Source organism: Macrobrachium rosenbergii, chromosome 9, assembly GCF_040412425.1.
Source record: "Macrobrachium rosenbergii isolate ZJJX-2024 chromosome 9, ASM4041242v1, whole genome shotgun sequence".
Taxonomy (NCBI): Eukaryota; Metazoa; Arthropoda; class Malacostraca; order Decapoda; family Palaemonidae; genus Macrobrachium; species Macrobrachium rosenbergii.
Window position 1 is genome coordinate 16259206 of NC_089749.1, and position 22456 is coordinate 16281661.

The following is a 22456-nucleotide window of genomic DNA, read 5'->3' on the forward strand; positions in this document are numbered from 1 at the left end:
TACGCAGTTCAAGTATTAAGTTATGTCTCAACCTAGGTGAGAAGAAAACATTATGTAAACAAACAACGAAAGTTTGAGATGAGCCTCAAGGTGTGCTCGCGTGGGAAAAACTCGTTTTAGTACCTCTGTGTATAGTTTGAGCCAGTGACAATGTGCTGTACGCTAGTGTCCGAGCTTCCCATTGATCGTTGTGCTTACTGGAGACCCCATAGATATTTGTGGACGGGGGTTCACATGTCACAGAACGGAATCCTAAACATTTCACGGGACGATGCTGGCGAGAGTAGACGTGTGTTTATCCTCAAGAATAATAATGGTGGTTGTGAAGCAAATACGAGCGACGGACGGGCAATGTCACAGCTATTATCCAGATCACCCACCATAAACTCCGTCAGTAGTCAACATGGCGGCAGTGTCACTGATAACGGAAGGATTGTTAATAGTGACAGTGATAACGTCATTAATGGGATGCTTAGGTCAGGGGATGAAGTTGACCCCACCAGTGATTTAGGGGCGGATTTACAACATATCGAAGAGTGGCTCAAAACGCGTAGTGACAGTCTTTCAAGTTTCGACTTTGATCCTGACATTAAACCCGCGGAGATCGACGAGAACGATTTCCTCAATCTCAAAGGTAACGTGCAGCTGAATGTCGGAGGGCAGGACTATGGCCTGGTCTTATCGAAAGATGGTGCAGGAGAATCCTGTGGGACGCTGCAGAGTCAGCTCTCCTTCCCAGACTTGGGTGATGGCCTATGTGGCACAAGCAGCCGTCGGAGTAGCTTTACCAAAAAGCTGGAAACGCTGATGCAGGTAGACAAGGGGTTGTTTGAGGAGTTACTTCTGACGGATCCTAGCAAGAAACTTGGAGGTAAGAGAGTGGAAAATGGCTTGTCGTTACCGACAGAAGATAGGGGCCTATTTGAAGAACTGCTTCTGCCTGGCGGGCAGGAAGAATGGGCACGTCAAACGCAGGAACTTCTGTTGGCCGTGTCTCTGGAAAAGAAGGAGACTGAAGCGAGCGATCCAAGTCCTCTGGCTGACAGGGATGAGGGCCTCTCGGGTGCGATGAGCTGTCCTGTTTCTCTTCCCGAGAACACCCAGGAAGTGACAGTCAGTGAGACGGCAGATGATTTGGAGTTAATGGTTAATAATATTCAACCAATTAAACTCATGAGTCCGCAGGAAATTGAAAATATGGCAACAAGACCTTTGGGTTTTGACGAAACGCCAATTAAAACTGAAGAGCAAAGAAACAGAGAAGTGTCTCGCCGCTTGGAAGAGGAGGATTTTAATTTCTATCCGTTTGGATCAAGACCATCAGAAGATAGTAGCACCCTTCCTACAGACCTCTTAACCAGTCCTAATAGTGAGGTGGATAGTAAGTTGTCAAGTATATTGGCAATGGACGCCTCAAATGACCCTTTAGAAATTCAGAGTCCAGAAAGTAGTGATATGCTGGAAAGTTTTAGTAAAACTCCGCCAAAATTAGAAAGAAGTATTTCTCCTGGGACATTTTTGGTGAAATTAGAACCCCGGGAAAATCAAAATAACCTTGATCTCACGTGTAGTAAAAGTTCACATGCTCCGTGCTCATCAGCCTCTAGTCATTCTACAGTTTCAATGCCACCACCAGTTTCTGTTGCAGCGACTGCATCTTCAATCTTCAGCACCTTTTTGCCGTCTTCTGTGCTCGACGTAAGTGATATCACAACCACTGCCATGGCGGGTGCTGAAACGTCAACAGTGAGTAGCACCCAGGTACCAGTCACAGCAAGTGTTACTAAGATATTTAGTTCTGCCACAACAACAACAATCACCACACCAACAGCTTCAGTCAATATAGCTCCCAAAAGCCTTTTAAAAATACCGACAGGTCTCATGCAGGCAGCCCTAAAGAAACTCCCCATTAATATGTTCCAGTCAAAGGTTGCTACTGTCCCCGTGTCTTCTAGCATTAGCTCTGTCACAACATCGGTATCTAGCACAACTACCAGTACCACTTCACAGGTGGTCAGGCCTGCTCTTATAATTCGGCCACTTATGCATAATGCAACCCAGCAGCAAGTTAGGCCTCCTACACAGATTGACACAAGAACTGATAGCGTGGCTAAGGAAGGTGCTCCTCTAACTTTAACACCTCTGAAAGTAGTTGCATTGCAGTCCAGCAAGCCAGGAACTGCCAATGTAACCATTACTGTTGACCGCAAAGCAAATCTCACCACTGTCAACATTGTGTCTTCCAATAATGAACATACGCTTTTCAAGATTAACACCTGTGACCTGGTGCGTGCCGTATCCAGCATACGTGAGCCTCACCTTGATCCACTTGGTCTTTCACCTGAGCAGCTTCTTCGTTCAGCCCACACAGCACACCGACTCATACAGGAAGTTCACCAGCAAGGATCTGCTCGTCAGAGGAAGGGTGGCAAAGAGGCTTCCTCTGGGCCACAGAATTTTGAAATTAACCAAGTTTTGCAAGAAGTCAAAGCACCAATATCAAGAATGCAGCAGGGGCAGTTGGCACTGTTGAGGCAAGCCACATCTGTCAGTAGTGCACCTCTTACCACAGTAGCTAGCCATAATAACATTACTAACAAGGCTGAAGGTGACAAAGGACCTGCAACCAGTAATGTAATAACAGGTATTAATTCTGCTTTGATAGAGGCACCTACTTTGGTAAGATCAGTTACTACTTCAAGTACATCTCTAATATCAACTGCACAAGCTACGACAGTGACAGGCACTGTGTTGTCTACTGGCAAGGCAGCTACTTTTAAGCCTATCAGTCAGAAGCTCCCACCTGATGGTATATCTCCAGTAAAGAATTTTTCCCGTTTGTCTACCATTACAACTTCAGACAAGTGCAATGGTGAGATATTGTGTTAAATTGTTCTTTGTATTCATTACTGTGTTGATTCATTTATGCTTTTAAACAAATGCTAACATATACTGAATAATCAAGTGAAGAAAATCAAAAGCTCTTATCTCTTATTTCAAATGCATTACAGTTTTTTTGTACTGAAATTTAGTTTGTGATACAGTGTCTACACACATTTTTTTAAAATAATTTGAGCAGAAAATATCTCATTTACAGTAAAATAATTTTGATGTTAACTGAAGTTCCACGCATCTCATGTAATGACTGAACACACTATTTTTTGGCACATTACTATTCCTAACTTGGTAATCTACCTATATTCAATGATACTCAGTTTGTTTTGAAAAACAAGTGGTTAAATTGTCTTAGTTATTTTGGCATGAACTGGTTTTAAGATGCCTAGTGCTATTTTGCCATGAATTGCAGTCACATGCACTGTTGTTTTGATTTTAGTACTTTTTCATTGCTGCAAAAGAGATCTGCCAATGCAAGATAAGAAAATCAAAATATTCATATGCTTCTTTTGACTGGATGATTTTTTTTAACCTGTACACATACATGAAAAATGAGATTGCATTAGTAAAATGCATGTACATGTCAGACCTACATATGTTGCCATATACAGCACTTAACGTATACAGAGCTTTAATTGCACAGTTAATGTTACTTCTCACTGCAGTTTTTACTTTTTGAAATACTGTATTCTTACTTATTGTATATCTGTGTTACTAGTTTTTAAGTTATTGTTTAAAGATACTTCCCTAATTTGTGAGGCTACTGCAGTGTTTTTAACCTCCTTCCCTTGACATAATCTAAAAAGCAAAGCAAAAGAAAATTATGAATAATACACAATACTGTTATAACTAATAAGCCCATATTCCTTGCCCAGTTGAAGTCAAGTGTATAAAGTAATAAAATCAATATAAAGTATTAAAACCAACACAAGTCAAAAGTGTATAAAGTATTAAAATCAACACAAGTTAATGGGTCAGCTGTGCAGAATACTTACGGCACGATAACTCTTAAGTAAGTTGTAGCATTTTCCCTCTCACTCCCTCCCGTTATCAATAAAGTAACAACATTGAATTTTTTCCATTGTATTAGTAGTCAAGAATGAAGGAGTTGGAGTATCACTGCGACCTGGGGCACCACCCACCATGGTGTCTGTGCCTTCCGTGTTGGATACGCTGTCTGCGTCTTCTATCCTGTCTGCAGATCTGCTTCAGGAGTCGAGTCAGTCGCCATCCTCCTCAAAGAACCAGCAGAATGATGATGATCTCAATGATGAAAATCCTGAAATGTGTACTGGTAAGTGTTTGTTAAGTAGGCCCTCTTGTAGCTTTAGGACGATTTCTAATGTTTTATATAATCATACACTAGTATAGCCTGTATGCTGTATTTTTGTGTGCACTACGACATAAACTACAGTAACATTAATTCTTCAGTTTCAGACGAGGTTGCCAATAAGGCCTTAGAAGATCTGGGAATCCGCATTGACAACTTAGTCTTTGAGCTTTCACCTCAGGGGGGTAAGCGCTGGTTATGTCCTATCCAGGGGTGCAGCAAATACTTCCCAAAGCTCTCTTCGTTGAAGGTAAGTTATGGGTTTGCTTGCAGGCTACAAAGTAATCCTCTTCTCAGCTTAATCCTTAGTGAGGGTCACTTTTAATGAGCCTTTTTTAGGTACAGGCAGTCCCCAGCTTACAACATTCTGAGGTTACGACGCTTTCAAATATGTTCACCAGAAATTATTTCGGTTAACGACCACGTTCCGGGGGTTTACACGTCGTCGCCGATCCAATGGAAGAAATATGGCTCCAAAATGGCAGAATAATCAAAATTTGGAGTGTTTTTTTATGAAAACTCAATAAAAAATGTGAAGCACATTGTTTTCAATACACAAAAAAGCATTAAAAGTAAGATTTTCTATGATTTTTTACTATTTTTCGGTTTACAACGATTTTCGGTTTAAGGCAGTAGAAACGGAACCCCGTCATAAACCACGGACTGCCTGTATTTCTAAGACTTCAACCTTCCCTGTTTATCTGGGCGTGGGAGTGATAAAAAGCACCAGTGCTAAGAATTTCAATGCAATTGCAAAACTGTAAATAATAAACGTACAGTTGAGTCAGTTACCCGAGGCAAGTTTTTCTTGCAGACATTTGTATTTTCATGTAAAAAATTTTGCAAGGCTCCACCAGCCAAATCCTTTAAAATCATTTGAGTTTTCCTCACCCCGATTCCCATGCCATCACTTTTTTTTTTTTTTTTACCAAAAGCTAAGTTAAAGGAAATCCCTGGTCCCCAAATAACATTTCTTTATTTCCTCTTGTTTTCTCTTTTTACCTTTCTAACTCCTATATCTCTCACAAATTCATGTTTAATTTTTTACTAATATTTCTACAAATTTTTTAGCATATGTGTAGATAAACTGAAATACCTGTAGTAAGCTCTACAATGAGACAGTCTGTATTGGTTAATTGAAGCCACTTTGCATCATATGTCATGGTTACCTTCCAAGGTATGCAAACTTGCCGCCTTGCATAAAGCAATAATTTTATGGATGTGTGTACAGTATTACTTGATAATGACCAGCAATTTGCTGTCTTACCATGTTGTGGGAATAACAACAGAAAATTGCCAGTCAGTACAGATTACAGTAATACGTAATATCCATAAAAATTACTCGGCTGTTTTAGGCATGGAAGCTAATTTGTAGACCTTGTTTTAGAAGGTGACCTTGAAATAAGTTGCATTTAGTTGCTTGTATTAACCTGTAGTCTCTCAATGTAGAACCTACAATAGGCATTTCAGTTTATCTGCACTTAAGCAGATAAACAAGATAGATTAGTAAGAAGTTGAACATGCAAGTATAATGTACTTAGATAACACTGACAACCTTTTAGATAACACGGACAAATTTTACTTTATGTTAAAAATAGTAGATTTTACAGATATAAAATTCAATATTATACAGTATACTGTATTCAGTTCCTTGATTTAAAACTGACAGTTGTTACATGGTCATACGTTGAAAAGTAAATCACAGAACATAATTGTAAAAATGACCTACCTTTATAGTCCAAAGATTTGTATGCCAAAGGCCACATTATGCTAGTCCTTTTTTATCTCATTAGTTTTGAGCTTTTTCAGTATGATTTGCTAAGTAAGTTTTTTTTTGAATGCTGAACTGTAATCACCTCTTCTTTTTCTAGGTTCACCTTTTGAGTCACAATGGAATCCGGCCATACAAATGCAGTTACGAAAACTGCGACTGGGCTTTCTACACATGGTACAAATTGAAACGCCATATTGAAACTCACCTAAAGAGAAGGGATTTTGCAGTAAGTACAGTGTTTGGGCTATTTATGTTGCATTTTTAAATATGCAGCAGTGTACATTCTTCATTTAATAATATAACATAATAAGTGTTTGTTCATTAGATTCTCAAGAGAAATTAAGTCTTCAAAACAGTTGTGGTTGTAACCATATTGTAAGTGATCTTCTTAGGTCATGTAATGATTTTGAGGAAGAAAACTATTATATTAAGGCACACCTTGCTGAGAATTCACGTTATTAAAATATACATTTTAAGTATTTGCCCTCCAAGTACCAAGGTGCCTTTATTTGGAAGTAATTGTTGCTTCTGCAGCTGTATAACCAATGTATAGGCTTATCATATGATCAGCAGATCTGTTTTTTACAAGAGTATTTCTCTCAACAGTGTTCAGAGGCCAATTGTAATAGAAGGTTCACAACAATTTACAACCTAAATACACATATCCGATTACATCAGCGGCCTAGGTGCTGGATATGCTCTGTACCTGAATGCACGCGTGCTTATCATACAAGGAGGGAGTTGGAGGCTCATATGAAAACTCACAAAGATATTGAAGCACCATATAAGTAAGTTGGTGAAAAATCTTTGTTTTTGTATTGGAATATTCTGTCAGATTTGTACTGAATAGTCTGTGAAGTTTAGATGTGGTGATTACAAGTTTTTACCCTTGCAAGAAGGTATCACTGTGGTGTACTGTACAAAGATTAGATAAAATAGTATCCAAATTTTGTTCTTCCCAGTTATTAGTTCTTAGGCACATTGCATGCATTTTCACATGTCTGTCAGCTGTCATTTTGCTTTCTGTTTTGGCATTACTCAAATTTTTTTCTTTTTTTTTCTTTTGCTATTAAATGGTATTGCTTATTGGATTCCAAAAGTCATTACAGTACTTGTTAGTTCGCTATAATTTCCCTATTTGTTCTTTGGTGGTTACTAATATAAGTATAACATTATCTGGTACGGTTCTCTAAACGTGAGCCACTTTTAATATGGTTAGCATAGTCTGAACTTGAGCAAAATGTTTTTTCTTACTCATTTTATGTACTTTGGCAGTGCTTTGAAGTCTTTTAGGTTGCGATTCCATTCTGTCACAGCAGAAAATAACCTTCCTTACTGTTTGGCTGTCTCAATTTCATGTCCCATCTTTAGCCTGGCCCCGATGGAGAGTGCTTATTAATGTCAAAGATATAATCAAGAAACTACAGGTCATTTGCATGAAACTCGGTCTGAAATTTATTGGAGTTAATACAGAAATACGTAATTGATTTTGGAGGTAATGCTTATGGGCTTACAAAAAGTTTTTGTATAGCATAGCCACTGTTCGTCCTCAAAGGAGTTGCACTCTTAAGGTCCCCAAGGCTCCATAAGACAGACCAACCAATTGCAAAGAATTCTTTTATAGTTAGTCTCAGCCAGAATAGTGCTTGTTGGCACAATGATAGAATTTAAAGAACTGGGGACAGGAGGGCTCTTAAGTTTTATCTACTACAGGGTGAAATGGAACTTCAGTTCCGTTCCACCTGCCTCTCATTTCCCTTTCACGGCTGACTCATAGTTCGCTAAACGTAGAAATGAGTTTAAAGTCAAGCTTTTTTCTCCAGTTTGTTAGAGGTCCTTAAAGTCATGGTGGCTTCTGTAAGTGTGGAGTACATTTTTTGTGTCGATCATGTACAGTGTGTGATTAAGGAACATTACTCATGAGTCTTTTTCAATTTCTTAGCAGTTTGTTATGGCTGCTCATGGGATAGTTAGCCTTTGTGTTGGGTTAGAGTTATTGTGACTCTCTAAACCACACAGAGGAGCTCAACTGTCAATAAGAATAGTGTTAAAGAGATTGATTAGTAATAATAATAATAATAAACTGCTTTTCCTTAAGCTGGGTGTAATGCAGTACAGTATAATAGGATGTATTGTATTAGGAAGGGGAAGATGTATTTTGCATTCTCTCCCACAGTTGGTAAAAGTTTACCTACTGTGACAATGCCACTGAATACAAACTCCTACCTTTAGGCATAATGCCTCTTGAGGTAGAAGTTTGCAAAAATAAGTGACATTGTCAAGTACCTGCAAACAATAGCTGACATTTCGATATTCATTTTAAGGACTAAGGATCTGGAGAGAGCCCTGATTTTATGAGCACTCATTCTTACCTGAGCAGCCTCATCATCTGATACCTCAGCAGATACCTGAAGTATTACTTGGCTCAACCAGAACACTATTTTTGGAAACTAGTTACCTTTGCTGGCTGTGGACAGGACAAGCCTCAGGTTGTCAACTCCTAAGGTGTCTCACCTTCTGTAAATAGTAGGAGATGGCTCTCACCAGGCAAGGGTAAAATGGTCCCCTTATTTTCTGTGTCCAGGTCATAGGATAGCAAAAGGGGCAGTAGTATAATCTTGGCTACCTACTTTCTGGGTGAAGTCATGATAAAAAAATAGACCTGCAGTTTATACAACCTCTGGCACACACAACTTGCCTGTCATTTTGAGTTTTTATTTTTGTTGTTTTTCATTTTTAAACATAACATAAAGTACATGTATTTAGCTCCAAAATGACACCAGAACCAGTTGTGTGCTGTGAGAAATGAAGGTACCTCGAGCAATTAAAGAAAAACATGCCTTTGTCAATAATTGGTTAGTGTAATTTGCCACTGGCATATTATGTAACCCTTTAAAATCTCATTGCGTATTTTATATTTTCCAAAAAGATGGTGAATGGGTAAAAAGCTCAATGATTAGATATGAAAAGCTGAAGGAAAATGATTGGTAATGGGTAATACAAGTGCTGATAATTGAAGACTCCAAAATTGCCTTGCCAAAGCTGGGGAAATTTATGTTGTCACTCATCTTCCATCAAAAAGTCAAAAGACCATGTGTGTGTGTGTCTGGGGTCACTGAAGACCACTAAAGAGGGTGCAGTATGATTGTTGGGTATGTGAAAAAAATGGGTCTGAGCAATTTTTATCATAAGTATTGTTCTCTTTCCTATGAGAGTGCTGGAAATACATGGTGATTTAAATATTTTCTGGAATGAAATATCAATATTAGCAGTATGCATTTTTTTTTTTTTTTTTCATAAAATTTCAGTAAATATATATCTTAAAATTATTTGTTTGTGCTTGTAATGTATCCTTACCCTGGAGTATACTTAAAATATATTATATGTAGATGTATAAATGCCAATTGTTATGACATTTTTTTCTAGGTGTGGAGAGGATGGTTGCAGCAAGTCATACTTTACGCCCAATTCCTTAACATCCCATATGAGAAGCCATCATAAGGAAGAGGAGTTATGTTGTCAGTGGAATGGATGTGGGAAGAAGTTCGACAAGCCATGCAGATTGAAAGCTCACATGAGAGTCCACACAGGACAAAGACCTTTTGTCTGTACTTTTAAGGTAATGAAGCTAATGACTTTCATGTCACCAAGTAATCTGTTTTAGAAGTTCATTTAAGCATTCATACATGAACAATAGTAATAATGAATGGCAGTGATAATGGGTCAGTGGTGGATTAAAATTAGTAGATTCTAAGATAAGCAGTTGATTCCAAATCTAATCACCATTAAATATTTCAGTTATATTGCAGCTATGATCACAAACAGTCAACCATATTTCAACCATTTGTATTTGGCTTAATTGTTATTATAATCTGAAATGCAATTTAAAATATTGATTACGTACTGCTAATGGTCTACTGAAAGTGCCCAAAGGTAAAGAAGGCCGTTACAAGGTTTTCCTTGATTTTTCAGTTTCAGAGCTTTAGAAGGCAATTGCTTCTGGTTTGTGCCACTGCCCTGTCTCGTTGTTAAAGTTACTGTTTTCTCTAATCTTGTGAATGAAGTGAGCAGTGCAAATGAGGATTAAGACATTGATGTGTTTGAGGTCATAATATTTTTTCATTTGGCTAAGTGGCCTAGTAATGTAATGCCATCACCATTGATGTTCATAGGCAATTCTAATACTAAAATAAGTTAGTTTTTATGTACATCTTTGCAAAAATGACAAAAATTTACAATTTGGGAATGCTGCACTGCTCATATAGAACTCTGACTTCTCACTGGATTGAGGTTCAGTTGCTGTATCATGGATTTGATGTATTACATGAACATCATTGCTTTGAAGAGTTTGGAATATTACATCATTTTTAAGGAGTTTTTTGGGTTTCCTTTCCATATTACTTCTGAGATTCGAGTATGTATAATGTCTCACACTTCTACATTACTCCAAACCAATTGTGTTGGCATTTTTATGTGTATGGAATCTTGTAAACTGTATTTTTTTTTTACTAAACTAGATTTGTATAGTAGGTTATACTATAGTGTTTTATCATTCCATTCCCCTGAGTAGACTTATATTGTTTTTATATTCTCTCAGGGATGTAACTGGTCATTCCAAAGTGCAAGTAAGTTAAGTCGGCATCAGAGAAAGCACACAAATGACAGAAAGTTCACATGTCATTTGTGTATGAAGAGCTTCCTGAGATCAGAGCATCTTAAAGGCCACCTGCTCATTCATACTGGTGTAAGGAATTTCCAGTGTCCTGTTGAAAGTAAGTGTCCTTAAACTTTTTGATTTTCCATAACCATAACCACCTAACCATCAACTTTTTGATAAGTTCTTTTAAGTTTTACCAGTGACAGATGTTTTCATATAAGAGTTAGTACAGTATCTTGATTATAAAAACTGTAATGATAGCATGGAAGTTGAAAATTTTAGATCCCTTTTTTTTATTTGGAAGTGAATATTGAAAGCTGGGAAAAGGGCAAAGAGAGTTTTGCAGTAGGACTTAGAAAGAGTGTCTTAAGACAAAAATTTTTGTGGAAAAAGTTAAAATGCTAAAATTTTTGTGGAAAAAGTTAAAATGCTACTCATGGTATGTGTCATCATTCTCATCAATCCAGCTGTAATTACAAGACATGTTTACAAAATAAAATTCTTGCTAAAGATAGTGCTTGAGTAGTTAAATACTTGACAGCAACTATAATAACTTGGATTCTGAACACTTTTAAGAGTTGACATATAAAAGAAGGACCCTTTCAGTTCATTTTAATCTTATGCATCTGCAGAATATGCAATTATGCAATAAATAAATTTAGTGAATTATACTATTTACTTGTCTACAGTTTTAAAGATTTTTGTTCGTAATTAGTAGTGGTAGCTGAAGGTGCTAATTTAACACACTCTTAGAGTTAGCATAGGTATGGTGCAATACTTAACTCTTGTATATGGCTTATTTTTTCTTTTTGTAGTTATATGGTTTTTAATTAATCTTTTGAATTGCAGATTGTAATGCAAAGTTTACAGCAAAGAGTAGTTTGTATGTTCACTTGAAGAAACATGAAGGGAAGTCTAAAGAAAGTAGCACTAAGGTTACATACCATTGTCCTATTGACTGCTGTGATAGAAGTTATAACTCAAAGTTTAATCTGCGTCAGCACATGGTCAAGAACCATACTATATTGGGTAAGTACTTTTCAAGTAATTGAATTATTTGTGTCATGGATTGTCATAAACTCTGATATATTAGCGTCAGGTTCACGGTCACTGATACTTATTCAGATTTATGACAAAGAAAAACAGTGTGTGTCAATAAAAAATTGAAGATTTGTCTCCATAGAAATATGGATCCTTAGTTGTGTCCCATGAGAGAGTAAAAAAGTTGCTTGAGTGATATCATGTTCCTCGTTGGGTGAGCGGGTTCCGTTCTCAGCTACCACTCTGTTGGTCACGAGTTCGAATCTCTGACCCTGCCAGTGAAGAACAAGAGGAATTTGTTTATGGTGATAGAAATTCATTTCTTGATATAATGTGGTTTGGATTCACAATAAGCTGTAGGTCCGTTGCTAGGTAACCACTGGTTGTTAGCCACGTAAAAATAAATCTATCCTTTCGGCAGCCCTGGAGAGCTGTTAATCAGCTCAGTGGTCTGGTTAAACTAAGATATACTTAACTTGAGTAATATCATTATTGGTCTTAACAACAACAATGATAATAATATGCACAGTAGTGATGTGACCATTTAAAATTATATATCTTTTCTTCAACAGCTGCAGCTGACTCGAATCAATTAGATTACATAACGTTATTAGGTGATAAGGATTTAATGATGGATCCGCTCCTCCCACTAACTGCGGGTGGCACGTCGTCATCAACTTCATCGACACTGGATCCACACATACCGTCTTCAACGTTTGCATCAACTTCTCATTCGTCTGATCCCCACACTGCTCTTCTTTCTAGTATTGAGCTTATTAATGGTGACATTAGTACTGGTGAGTGAACTTTCTTCTTCTGCTGATAACTGTCTGTATTGCCTATAGAAATTACAGTCTTCCAGCAATTAAATTTCAGAAATCATCTTTATGTTTGGTTAATAATGGCAAGTATAAGAAAATAACAAAGGGAATTTTTGTGATTTTGCTTTTGTGTATTAACTAAATGCTTTAGTAGTGAAAGGGGGAGATGTGATTGTGGTAACCTTTGTTAGATGTAGTATGAATACCTTAATACTATCAGTAGTCATAGCATCAGCCAAACCCTATACACTCTCTCTCTCTCTCTCCAAATAAATGTTAACATCAAATATACTTATAATAAATAATAAATAGAAGTGGGAAATTGATAAAATACTGTATCATAATTTACAGATATGGCAGTGGGTCTGTAAACATTGCCATATTGTACGTTTTGACGAAAAATGTTAGTTAACACAGTAATGTAGTACATTAATTTACACATTTAGGTAATTATTGTGTAAATATTGTACTGGACCTCGTTTAGACTTGGAAGGAAAATTTTTTGTCTCAAAAACTATAGAGTTGCTTAATGAGGTAGTCTAGTAAGCATAGGTTTTATTTTACAGATGCCAATAATATTGCTCCAATCATTGTGATGGAGGGTAGAGGTTCCAGTGATGGCATAGAGAGCATGGATGTTGGAATACCCGAGTCTCTCATAAGTAGCACCGCAGGCACAGTTGCAACAGATGTAGAGACTCTAGATCTGCAGTCTGTGTCAAGTGATAATGGAGGCTCGGCACGTACAGATGCATTAGGGAATTTTATTCAGTCACAACGAGCTAAGAAAAGGCAACAGTTAAATCTAGCGAAGAAGATGGCAGAACTTGGTTGTCATGCAACTCATTCAAGTAAGTACTGAATAGTGTTAAAGAAGCCTAAGGTGTTTGTATCGTACGTTGCTGCCTAACACTGGGTTGAATTCAGATTGATTTTTTTTTCATATTCTAGTAAATGAGAAAGATAGTATAGGAATTGTTTTAAAAAACGTATATATGTTTGAAACCTGCAACAGATACCTGCACTGTATTTTAAGCAAAGGCTTTTTACCAATGTAAGGCTAAAACAGGGTTTTTAGTTTTCTGTAAAACTATTTGTCTGTCCGTCTGCACTTTTCTGTCTGCCCTCAGATCTTAAAAACTACTGAGCCTTGAGGGCTGCTAATTTATATGTTTATCATCCACCCTCCAATCATCAAACATGTCTAATTGCAGCCCTCTAGCCTCAATAGTTTTTATTTTATTTAAGGTTAAAGTTAGCCATGATCGTGCATCTGGCACTGCTATAGGTGCCAACAACACAGACCACCACCAGGCCGCAACTGAAAATTTCATGGGCCATGGCTGAGAGTTTCATACAGCTTTATACACTGTACAGAAAACTTGATTGCGCTGAAGAAACTTCGGTGCATTTTTTACTTGTTATTAACTGGTGATGGTTTGTTAACAGCACAACACAATAAAGGTATATGGGTCATCACCCTGGGAAGAAGTTGAGTTATATCATCATGGGCACTATGTCCTGGTCATTCACATTTTAAGATCATAGGTAAGGTTTGCAACTGTTGAGGATGATATACAGTGGAAGCTGGTATATAACTCAATGCCTTGCACTACAGAGAAGTAGATCAGTACTATGTTAAAAACCATTATTGGCAAGTGCTGGGTAAAGGAACACTTGAAGTGTTGTTTTGAAACCCTTCTGTTTGCAGAGAATAGGGAACATTAGAGTATAATTGTGTTGAAGGTGTTAAAAGAGCCTGTGAAAATGTGAAAGGTGTAAAAGTCACAGAATCATCAGAAACAACAAGGAATTCACTAACGGCTACTTGAGAGCTGATCATTAAGATAAATGGAACATAGGAAATTCTGAAAAAGGAAGAAGTAGGACCAGAAGAGTGGGAAACAACATGACAGTGATAATACACAAAGGAAAAGGCAATGCAGTAGGGAACACTAGTTCAAATCAGTAATTGTCAACAAGGCTAAAAGCAATTCCAATGCAAAAACTTTTATTGCCTATAGAATGCTGCACAAGGCCCACTATCAACAGTAACCCCCTTTCCCTGACAGGGTTGTATTTTGAAGTAATGTTATATAGTAAAAAAAAAAAAGCAATGGTTAGTACTGTATCTAACAACTGAAGTAATAGGATCTAGTAAAAAAGTAATGGGTAGTACATAAATTTTATTTGAATAATTTTTAAAAGTGGTCTACATCAGTGACAGTAGCCATAAGGCAAATGTATACCATTAACTTTTGTTGAAATAATTTGCAAAGATCACAGAATTGTGAAAAATAAACACATTTTATATTGTATTAATTTGACTTTTTCAGGTGGTGAAGTTGTAAATTTTACCAACGATGTGGTTTTGTCAGCATCAGCCGTAACTCTTTCTTCCGTTTCTCACCTTCAGTCAGCTCTCTTGCAAGTATGTAACAGTGCTGTAATTTGTTTCAACTTTTGTGTTGAAGATTTCAGAGTTTTTTTTTTTTTTTTTTTTTTTTTTTTTTTTTTTTTTTGAGAGACCTAAATAAGTCTTGCTCTTCCTTGTAAACATTTCCAGGATAAGCCATGCAATGACAATTATTCTTTTAGTTTCCATTTTCTATTTTGAATTGTCTTTACTGCAATAAATTATTTTTGCATGTGGTTGTAGCTACATAGTTGTTTTTATAATATTCATTGGTTAAGTACACTTTTTGGTTATTCACTGTTGAATACACATGGCTTTGGATGAAATAGTAATTTTGAAAATTCTTGTAGAACAATATGTAATACAGTGATTACATTATAAATGAACATTACTTGCCGTTAACAATGGTTGGATTTCTTTTAGGATGATTGCGTTGGGAGCGAGTTGTACCAAGAAGCTTTAATGGGACATGAATTGTTGACAGACCCAACCAATGATCCACAGTCGACTATAAATCTTCGTGACTTAGAGTGATTATTTTGAGCAGAAACTTGAGCATTTGCCTGTCATGAAAGTTAGTAGATAACTGTAAATGAGTTGTGTCACACATAAAGATGTTGAACCTTTTTTCGGAACAGACCAGTTTGTGATGGTAGTTTTAGTGTAGTTTGTTGAGTTGCTGTGCCTAGTTTTTGCATTTTTTTTCAGCTGCGTATAATAGCAGTAAATCTTTGTCAGTAATTTACATCACAAATTCTAATTCATAAGTAGTTTAACATTTCAATTGCCTTCAGAATTTAAGGTAGCTTGATATACTTATATAGTTAAAAATCATTTACTTTTTTGCTTGGTTTTTATTTCACCAGAAGACTGTGTCAATTAGCATGTTTGTCTTTAAAAATATTTGTAATTTTGTGACTAGAATTATATGTTCGCAGTACTGTTAACGGATGGAAAACAGTTAAAATAGAGATAACATTTAGTGTATGCCAGTGTCTGATGCACTCTGGATGGATGTATCAAAATTTATTTCATTGCAGTGTATTTTTTAAAAAATGTGTGTGCTTTTCCAGAATAAGCAGTATTATTTGTTGCACAGCATTTCTCAGTATGTTAAATATTTTGCAAATTTATATTGGTTCTTAGCAAGCATTGTTTGACAGCATAAATTAAGGACCTATATCCAAATTACTCAGAAGGTAATTCCTGAGAATTATGTTATTTTAAGTTTGGCTAGGAAAAATTATGCATGTTTCAAATCTTCAGATGTTTTTGTATAGAGTAGTTTTCAGTGGCTTAGGCTGTCAATCATAAACCTTCATTAAAAGAGAACTGACAATCATTGTGAGGAGAGTTACAGTGATCTGTTAGGGGACAAAAATATTCTTGTGATTCTCCTCTTCTCCTTTATACTTTTTAACCATACAAAACATGCTGTGATTGTGTTAAATCCTGATGATGACATTTCCCTCACAATCTGTCACTCACTGTGTACTTTTGTGTTATTGATGGAATTGTTCAGATGAACTCCACTGTGAGACAGCTTATAATGTGACGTGTCTACTTTGGGGTTTTATTTGTATGTAAACGTATTTGATAAAGACGGGCAAATGCTGAAGCTTCTGACTTGTGAAATGGTGCAGCACTTGTGTATTCTCATTTATGGAATTTATTTTAGTTACCTTAATACCATAGGTTAATGTCAGAACCAACTACAATTTATGTCAAGTCTAGCACAGACCCCTGTGAACTTTGTATGGATTAGAGCATTGTAACTGTTTACTGGCTCACAGTTATTTTTATATAGATTATCCAGGCAAGTCACGCTTCTGTGATAAGATAATTTTAGGATAGCCTTTTTTCTTTTCTGGTGTGGCTCTCCAATATTGCCAAACTTTTTAGGTCATTGTAGTGCCAACAGTGTAGATGAATTGATAAATTGGTAAAAGAAAAAATCTTTTTGAATAAGCAGTTCACTGGTAAATTTCTGGATATGGTGCTAACATAAATGTGCAGCGTCTTGGTATAAATGAGGTTAGGGATAATATTCTGCAAAACACTGCCATATATATTTATATCAAAGCTTTTTTTCATTGCACAAGACAGGGTTGTTTCTTTTATTCAATGATAAACATTTTACACTGTTAAGGCATGTAATATGAGCTAGGTGCTGAAGAAATTCTTGTGGGAAACAGACTTGGTTCTCCTGATGGTAGTAAAAACTAGTCATCTGATAGATTCGTTCCTTGTTCGGCAAAGCAAAACCTCACTGCGACGTTTCGTTAATACTGTGACGTGGAAAACATAGGAATGGCTGCCAACATGCAAACAAAACTACAGGGCAGAATGTGACATCAGCACATCATATACTGTATTTGAGTCCTTTGCCATACCATGCAGTCTCAATCATGTAGGTCTATTAATACCACCAAAAAATAGATTTCTTAATGTAACTTAATTATGTAGTTTTTCTTCTGTGTTTACTGTCAAAGTTGTACGCTTCAGTATTATAAAGTTGTAATTATTGCTGTTAATGTGATTATCATGAGAGTAGTTTTGTTGACTCATACAAAAATAATTATAAATATTGGTTTGTTGGTAGCATTGATTTGAATATTATTAATGACGAAGAAACCAAAGATGGCAGATATTTTATCAGTGTTCTAAAGTAAAGAAATGCTGAAAGAGAGTTTTGAAGGAATGGACTCCTTATTTTTAATAATTATGTCAAAGGATACTGATATGTGTAATTGTAGTGGATAAATTTTTGAAGCTTACATTCCCATGAAAAATTCATGTAAGTAATACAGAAAGGATTTTTTCCTAATATTCCCAGAGACCCATTTGCTTTCAACAGCATTTGCCGCATATCACTGAGTGACCTTTCTGTAACTATTAATTATTTTTAATAATGATCAGTTCTTTTTGGTGAAAAATCTTTTAGTTTTAGTGGAAATTTGTTGGGATGATTTGTATTGATAGTTTATTTTCAGCTGAGATACAGTTTTATGTTTAATTTTCTTTAAAAATAGTATAGAATTAAATTTTTATTTTACAACAGTAACTGCTATATTATAAACTTGATTTCATTATTAACATTTTATGAAAGTAGTCTTTCTTTTATAGTGACTTTTTCAATGGGTACTTTATTGTCTGTTGCAATAGGCAGCAAAAAGATCTGGTTCATTAAGTAGCTTTGGAAGTATTTCTTCCAAATCTTAGATAAAAAAAATGTACTTTTTAATCTTAAAATATGCTTGAGTATTTAGAAAACATTCTGAAAGGAAATTGTTCTAACATTTCATGTTTTTTCCTTTAGTTTCCATCAGGAAGTAAATTCTCATATATTTCTATGCTGTCTACTTTCCATTAAGTTCAGGTCTCTGTGTTTGTGGCTTACCTTTTATTAATGGTACAAAGTTCCCAGACACAGCAATTGGTAAATTTACACCAACTTGGAAAGTTACAGACATTTTATGCATCGTCTGATGTTTATATAATTTTCAAACATGGACGAGTCTTTTTGTTTCAGTTGTGTCATTTACAGTACAGCACTGTATTGCCCAATGAATAAAATTGCTCATTTCTAATATACTATTTTTCTGGTAAAATCTTTATTTTTATTTGTGAATTTTGTATAGCAAGACAACTGGTGAAATGAATGGAATGTAATAAGTGAGTAGCTTTTTTTGCTGTTTAAATATTTTGAAGGCTAAGGGACGCAAGCACTCATCTTGTTTCAGTTTAATTTAGTTGCTTGCAAACATTCCCATTGCTGTTCAAAATTTATTGTCACCTATTACATGCATTGCCTCCCCAGCTGGAAAGACCAGTTCTTTAACATTTGGAATTGGTGGAGAGTATAATCCTTATATTCCTTGTTTGTTGGTATCAACCCCTAAGAAATCTGCAGTCATATCTTACATAACCAGGAAGGAAAATTAAAGCCTTTCCTTCATGCTATTTTTCATTTCATCCATCATACCTGATCTATTTAAAGCGCTGTCTCCTTGTGCAATACTATTAGTTATTGCATAGACAGTTAGATGAGGTCACTTACTGATAAAAATACTTGCTAAAAAATAGCACTGGAAGGAAATGCTATGGGGAATGCTGTTATTTTATCTTAATGATCTTGAAGTTTTTTACTTGGAGAAAGTAATATTTTTTTTTAAGTAAAAGCTCACTCTTAACAGGTAATGAATCTTCAGTGTCAACTAATGAGTAACAAATGGCAAAGCCCAAATGCCAGGTTCTTCGAGTGAAATAATCTTTTTGTATTCACTGCTTTGTTACTGCCACATATTTTTCGAAGGAAAGTGTGCACAGGACATTGTATCAATATCTTGCAACCTTTTCTGTTTCATACTGATGTTCAACACTCAATGTTGCACGGATAATCATCAATGTCTCTGAGAAAACTGAAAAAAGAATGACCTAGGTAAAATTCAGTTAAGATGTTCAGGTATTCCCAACATGCAGGGTATTATATGATAGCTTTATGTTTGAAATTATTCAGATGTTAGTGCTGAATAAGTGTAGCATAGTTTTTGATTTGACCAAAGTTAAGTGTGGATGTGGTGGGTCTGTTGTAGAGTTATATAGCTACTCGGTTCTGTAATGTCCTGTTGAGTGCAGCACACCACTGCATGACTGCCTTGTTTTAGAAGTCTGTAAGATATTTCATAGCACAGCATATTATTTTTCAATCAATATATCTTTATACATAAGTCTCGAGTTGAGCGTTTAGGGAATTTTTTTATATTTGTTGAATAGAATATCTATATAACCTTATCCTAAATTGTTTAGTTGTTCCAGTAGGTTTTTTTTTTTTGTATGGAGCCCTTGTATTTACTGTATAATGAATTTTACCAGTTGCACTGGGCTGTTATTTTTCTCAGATAAGAGGATGTTCACTCAAGATCACTTAATTATTATTGCCTGATTAGCGATTATAACTGTATCATTGTCATTGTCATCATCATCATCATCTTCATCACTTCACTGAAAGTGATGTCTTAAGCATATCTACGTCATCACTCGCAGGTGATGACTTCAGAGGAGTTCTTTAACTTTAAATGGAACCTGGGATTTTATTATTGATTAGATGTTTCGAAAGTCAGTATTTATTTAGGGATGGTGTACATATTAATTTCAGGGATGTATTTCCATTAGATATAAAAAAAAAGAATAAATTTATTTATTTATACTGTATGATGTTTTAGGTTTGTGTAATCAAAACCACAGTAGTGGTTTCTTAGAAATGTTACACATCTTAGTATAAGTATTACATGTGATGTCTTGATCTTTCATACAAACTAGTGAATATTTTTCTCGTGTTATTCATGGTTGACATTCAGTAAAAAAGAAGGAAAATTGGAAGATTTTTTTTATTCCTTTTTGATACAGCATTTGTGGGAAGGTTTTATGAAAGTAGCTGAAGTGGTTTTTCATATTCAGATGTTTTATGCAGGTCAATAAGGACTCAAAAGGACAAGACTTGGCATATGGAATACCCATATTTGAATTTCTCATTTTGAGTACATTTCAAGTATCCATGGTTAAATTTGACTTTTTAAATGGCCTACTTGTGTAAGATCTAAGTGCTTGGTGTCACTATAAGTGACAGTAATCAAAGGGTTTTGCTAATCGATTAATTTAGCCCACATTACACTATCATTTGAAAACAGTAGGTCAATCCTGCAGAGTTAAATCTGTAAACAGTAGGCCAACCCTCCAGAGTTAAATGTTTAAACAGTAGACCAAACCTGCAGAGTTAAATCTTTAAACAGTAGGCCAACCCTGTATAAGTTAAATCTTTGACCTGATTATTGATGAGGATATTATGGTGATAAAGTATAAGTACCTGCTTGGATGCATTTCAGATCTTGTTGACTTGCAAGTCTAAAATGTATCCCCTGCACCAGAAAATTGTGGTATCCTACAAGATGGAACAATGTGTAATGTGGAAGTTTCAGTTAATGTGGAACTTCAATTTACATGACATTCAGTAAGAAAACGAAAAATTGTCAAGAACGGAATGTAATAGTATATCATCGATAAACCTTATGAATACTATGAAAAATAGCACGTAATTACTGGAACACAGTAGCAACTTGAAGACAACACCGACTTGAACAAAAAGACGCACAAAAGAAAACAAACGGCCAAACCCTTCAACCCTTTGAGGTGGGAAGAAGAAAGCATATGTAAACTCAGCATGAAATAAGAACCTGAAAATGCGCATAATAACAAATGGCTAAAAAGCACAACTGACGAAGAACTCTGACGCTACACACAAAAACGAGAAATGTAGATGGATGGTGGCCTGCAAGCTGAGCATGTGCAGAACCTTTCAGCTTTTCAAATCGATGTTGCCTGATCCGTTTCACATGGAATAAGGCTAATTATGATTCATGGGATTTGTATAATAAAAGGAGTATTTATTAAAACTCAATAAACAATCAATTGCAACATATGGAGAAATGCTAAAGCAGTCAAGGAAACCATGACTACCTGCAGACCTTGGACTTGAGACCAAGCAGTGGGTAAATTCCACCACGAAAGTAGTGTTAAGTAAAAGTGCCTAGTCCTTTTGCGTTGTTTCACCACATTCATGTATCATGAGAATGTACCATTACGTTGGAGAGGGTCCTGGGAAGAATCTACATAAAGGGTACGGTAAGAATGATGACCTGACCAGCGGCAGTAATCATGTAACCCTCTTCTGTAAAAATGAGATTACGAAAAAGACCATCTCCAACAAAAGCAATGCCACTGGTAACAATGGTGATAAAACCTTCATGTGCTGTAGCCTACTATCAAACCGAGATGATGCGAGATCTTTATCTAAGAAACAACAGCTCCCCTCGACCAGCCAAAATCATAAGGGCCAACTTGGTGAATAGGTACACTTTCCAACGTGAGGGTAGTGGGCAGTGTAAAACCTCGTATTCCAGGATACCAAGGTGGCTGTTAGTGCCTCACCACATCTCCAAGATGGCACCATCAACATGCACACACAGAGAACAACGTAGACTAAGCATTACAAGAGAATTTCTTGTAGCTAAGACTTAGATTTTGTACTATGAGGCTAACCATGGTTGTATCTATTAAAAACCCTTATGGTCAAGGAGGAATATCTCTCAATAAACCTCCAATATGCAAAAATTAAATCAAACGTCCTGCATTTATCTACCAACCTTCGATACAAGCATTCATGTACCAATCGGATTTGTATAAATATAGCTTAGCCATTTATATACCATATTTTAACCGGCTGCTCTGAGGAACAAGGGCTCTGTGGCTGTCTCAATAACAAGAAATATTTCTATTCATTCCATGGCTGATGTTGAGACTATACGATCCCTAAACATTCGAAAGAAAATACAACTGAAGAGGAAATAAAATAAAACTTAAAGGGACTGGACTTTTTCTTATTCAAGTCCCTGCTGAAGAAAATTAGGGCAAAAACCGATAAATAACCTACAAATTGGCCTTTGGTGAAATGACAATATACCAA

General features: G+C 36.0%; 2 protein-coding genes across 4 annotated transcripts in view; one reads left to right on the forward strand and one right to left on the reverse strand.

The window, feature by feature from the left end:
* LOC136841515 (thioredoxin domain-containing protein 12-like) overlaps nt 1-22456 on the reverse strand; it is a 151967-nt gene that overhangs the window by 15414 nt on the left and 114097 nt on the right. The gene's annotated exons all lie outside the window — the stretch shown is intronic.
* On the forward strand, nt 136-20313 carry LOC136841512 (uncharacterized). Of its 3 annotated transcripts, none has more exons than XM_067108470.1 (12): nt 136-2872; nt 3986-4189; nt 4327-4475; nt 6097-6225; nt 6606-6787; nt 9426-9618; nt 10597-10771; nt 11506-11685; nt 12270-12494; nt 13085-13369; nt 14855-14949; nt 15358-20313. In XM_067108470.1, exons 1-12 carry the CDS (start codon nt 151-153, stop codon nt 15466-15468), a joined length of 4650 nt encoding a protein of 1549 aa, XP_066964571.1. In that variant the 5' UTR covers nt 136-150; the 3' UTR covers nt 15469-20313. The 3 variants fall into 3 exon arrangements, with proteins under 3 accessions (XP_066964571.1, XP_066964572.1, XP_066964573.1); XM_067108471.1 differs by having other exon boundaries at nt 3989-4189; XM_067108472.1 differs by lacking the exon at nt 13085-13369 and having other exon boundaries at nt 15358-17904.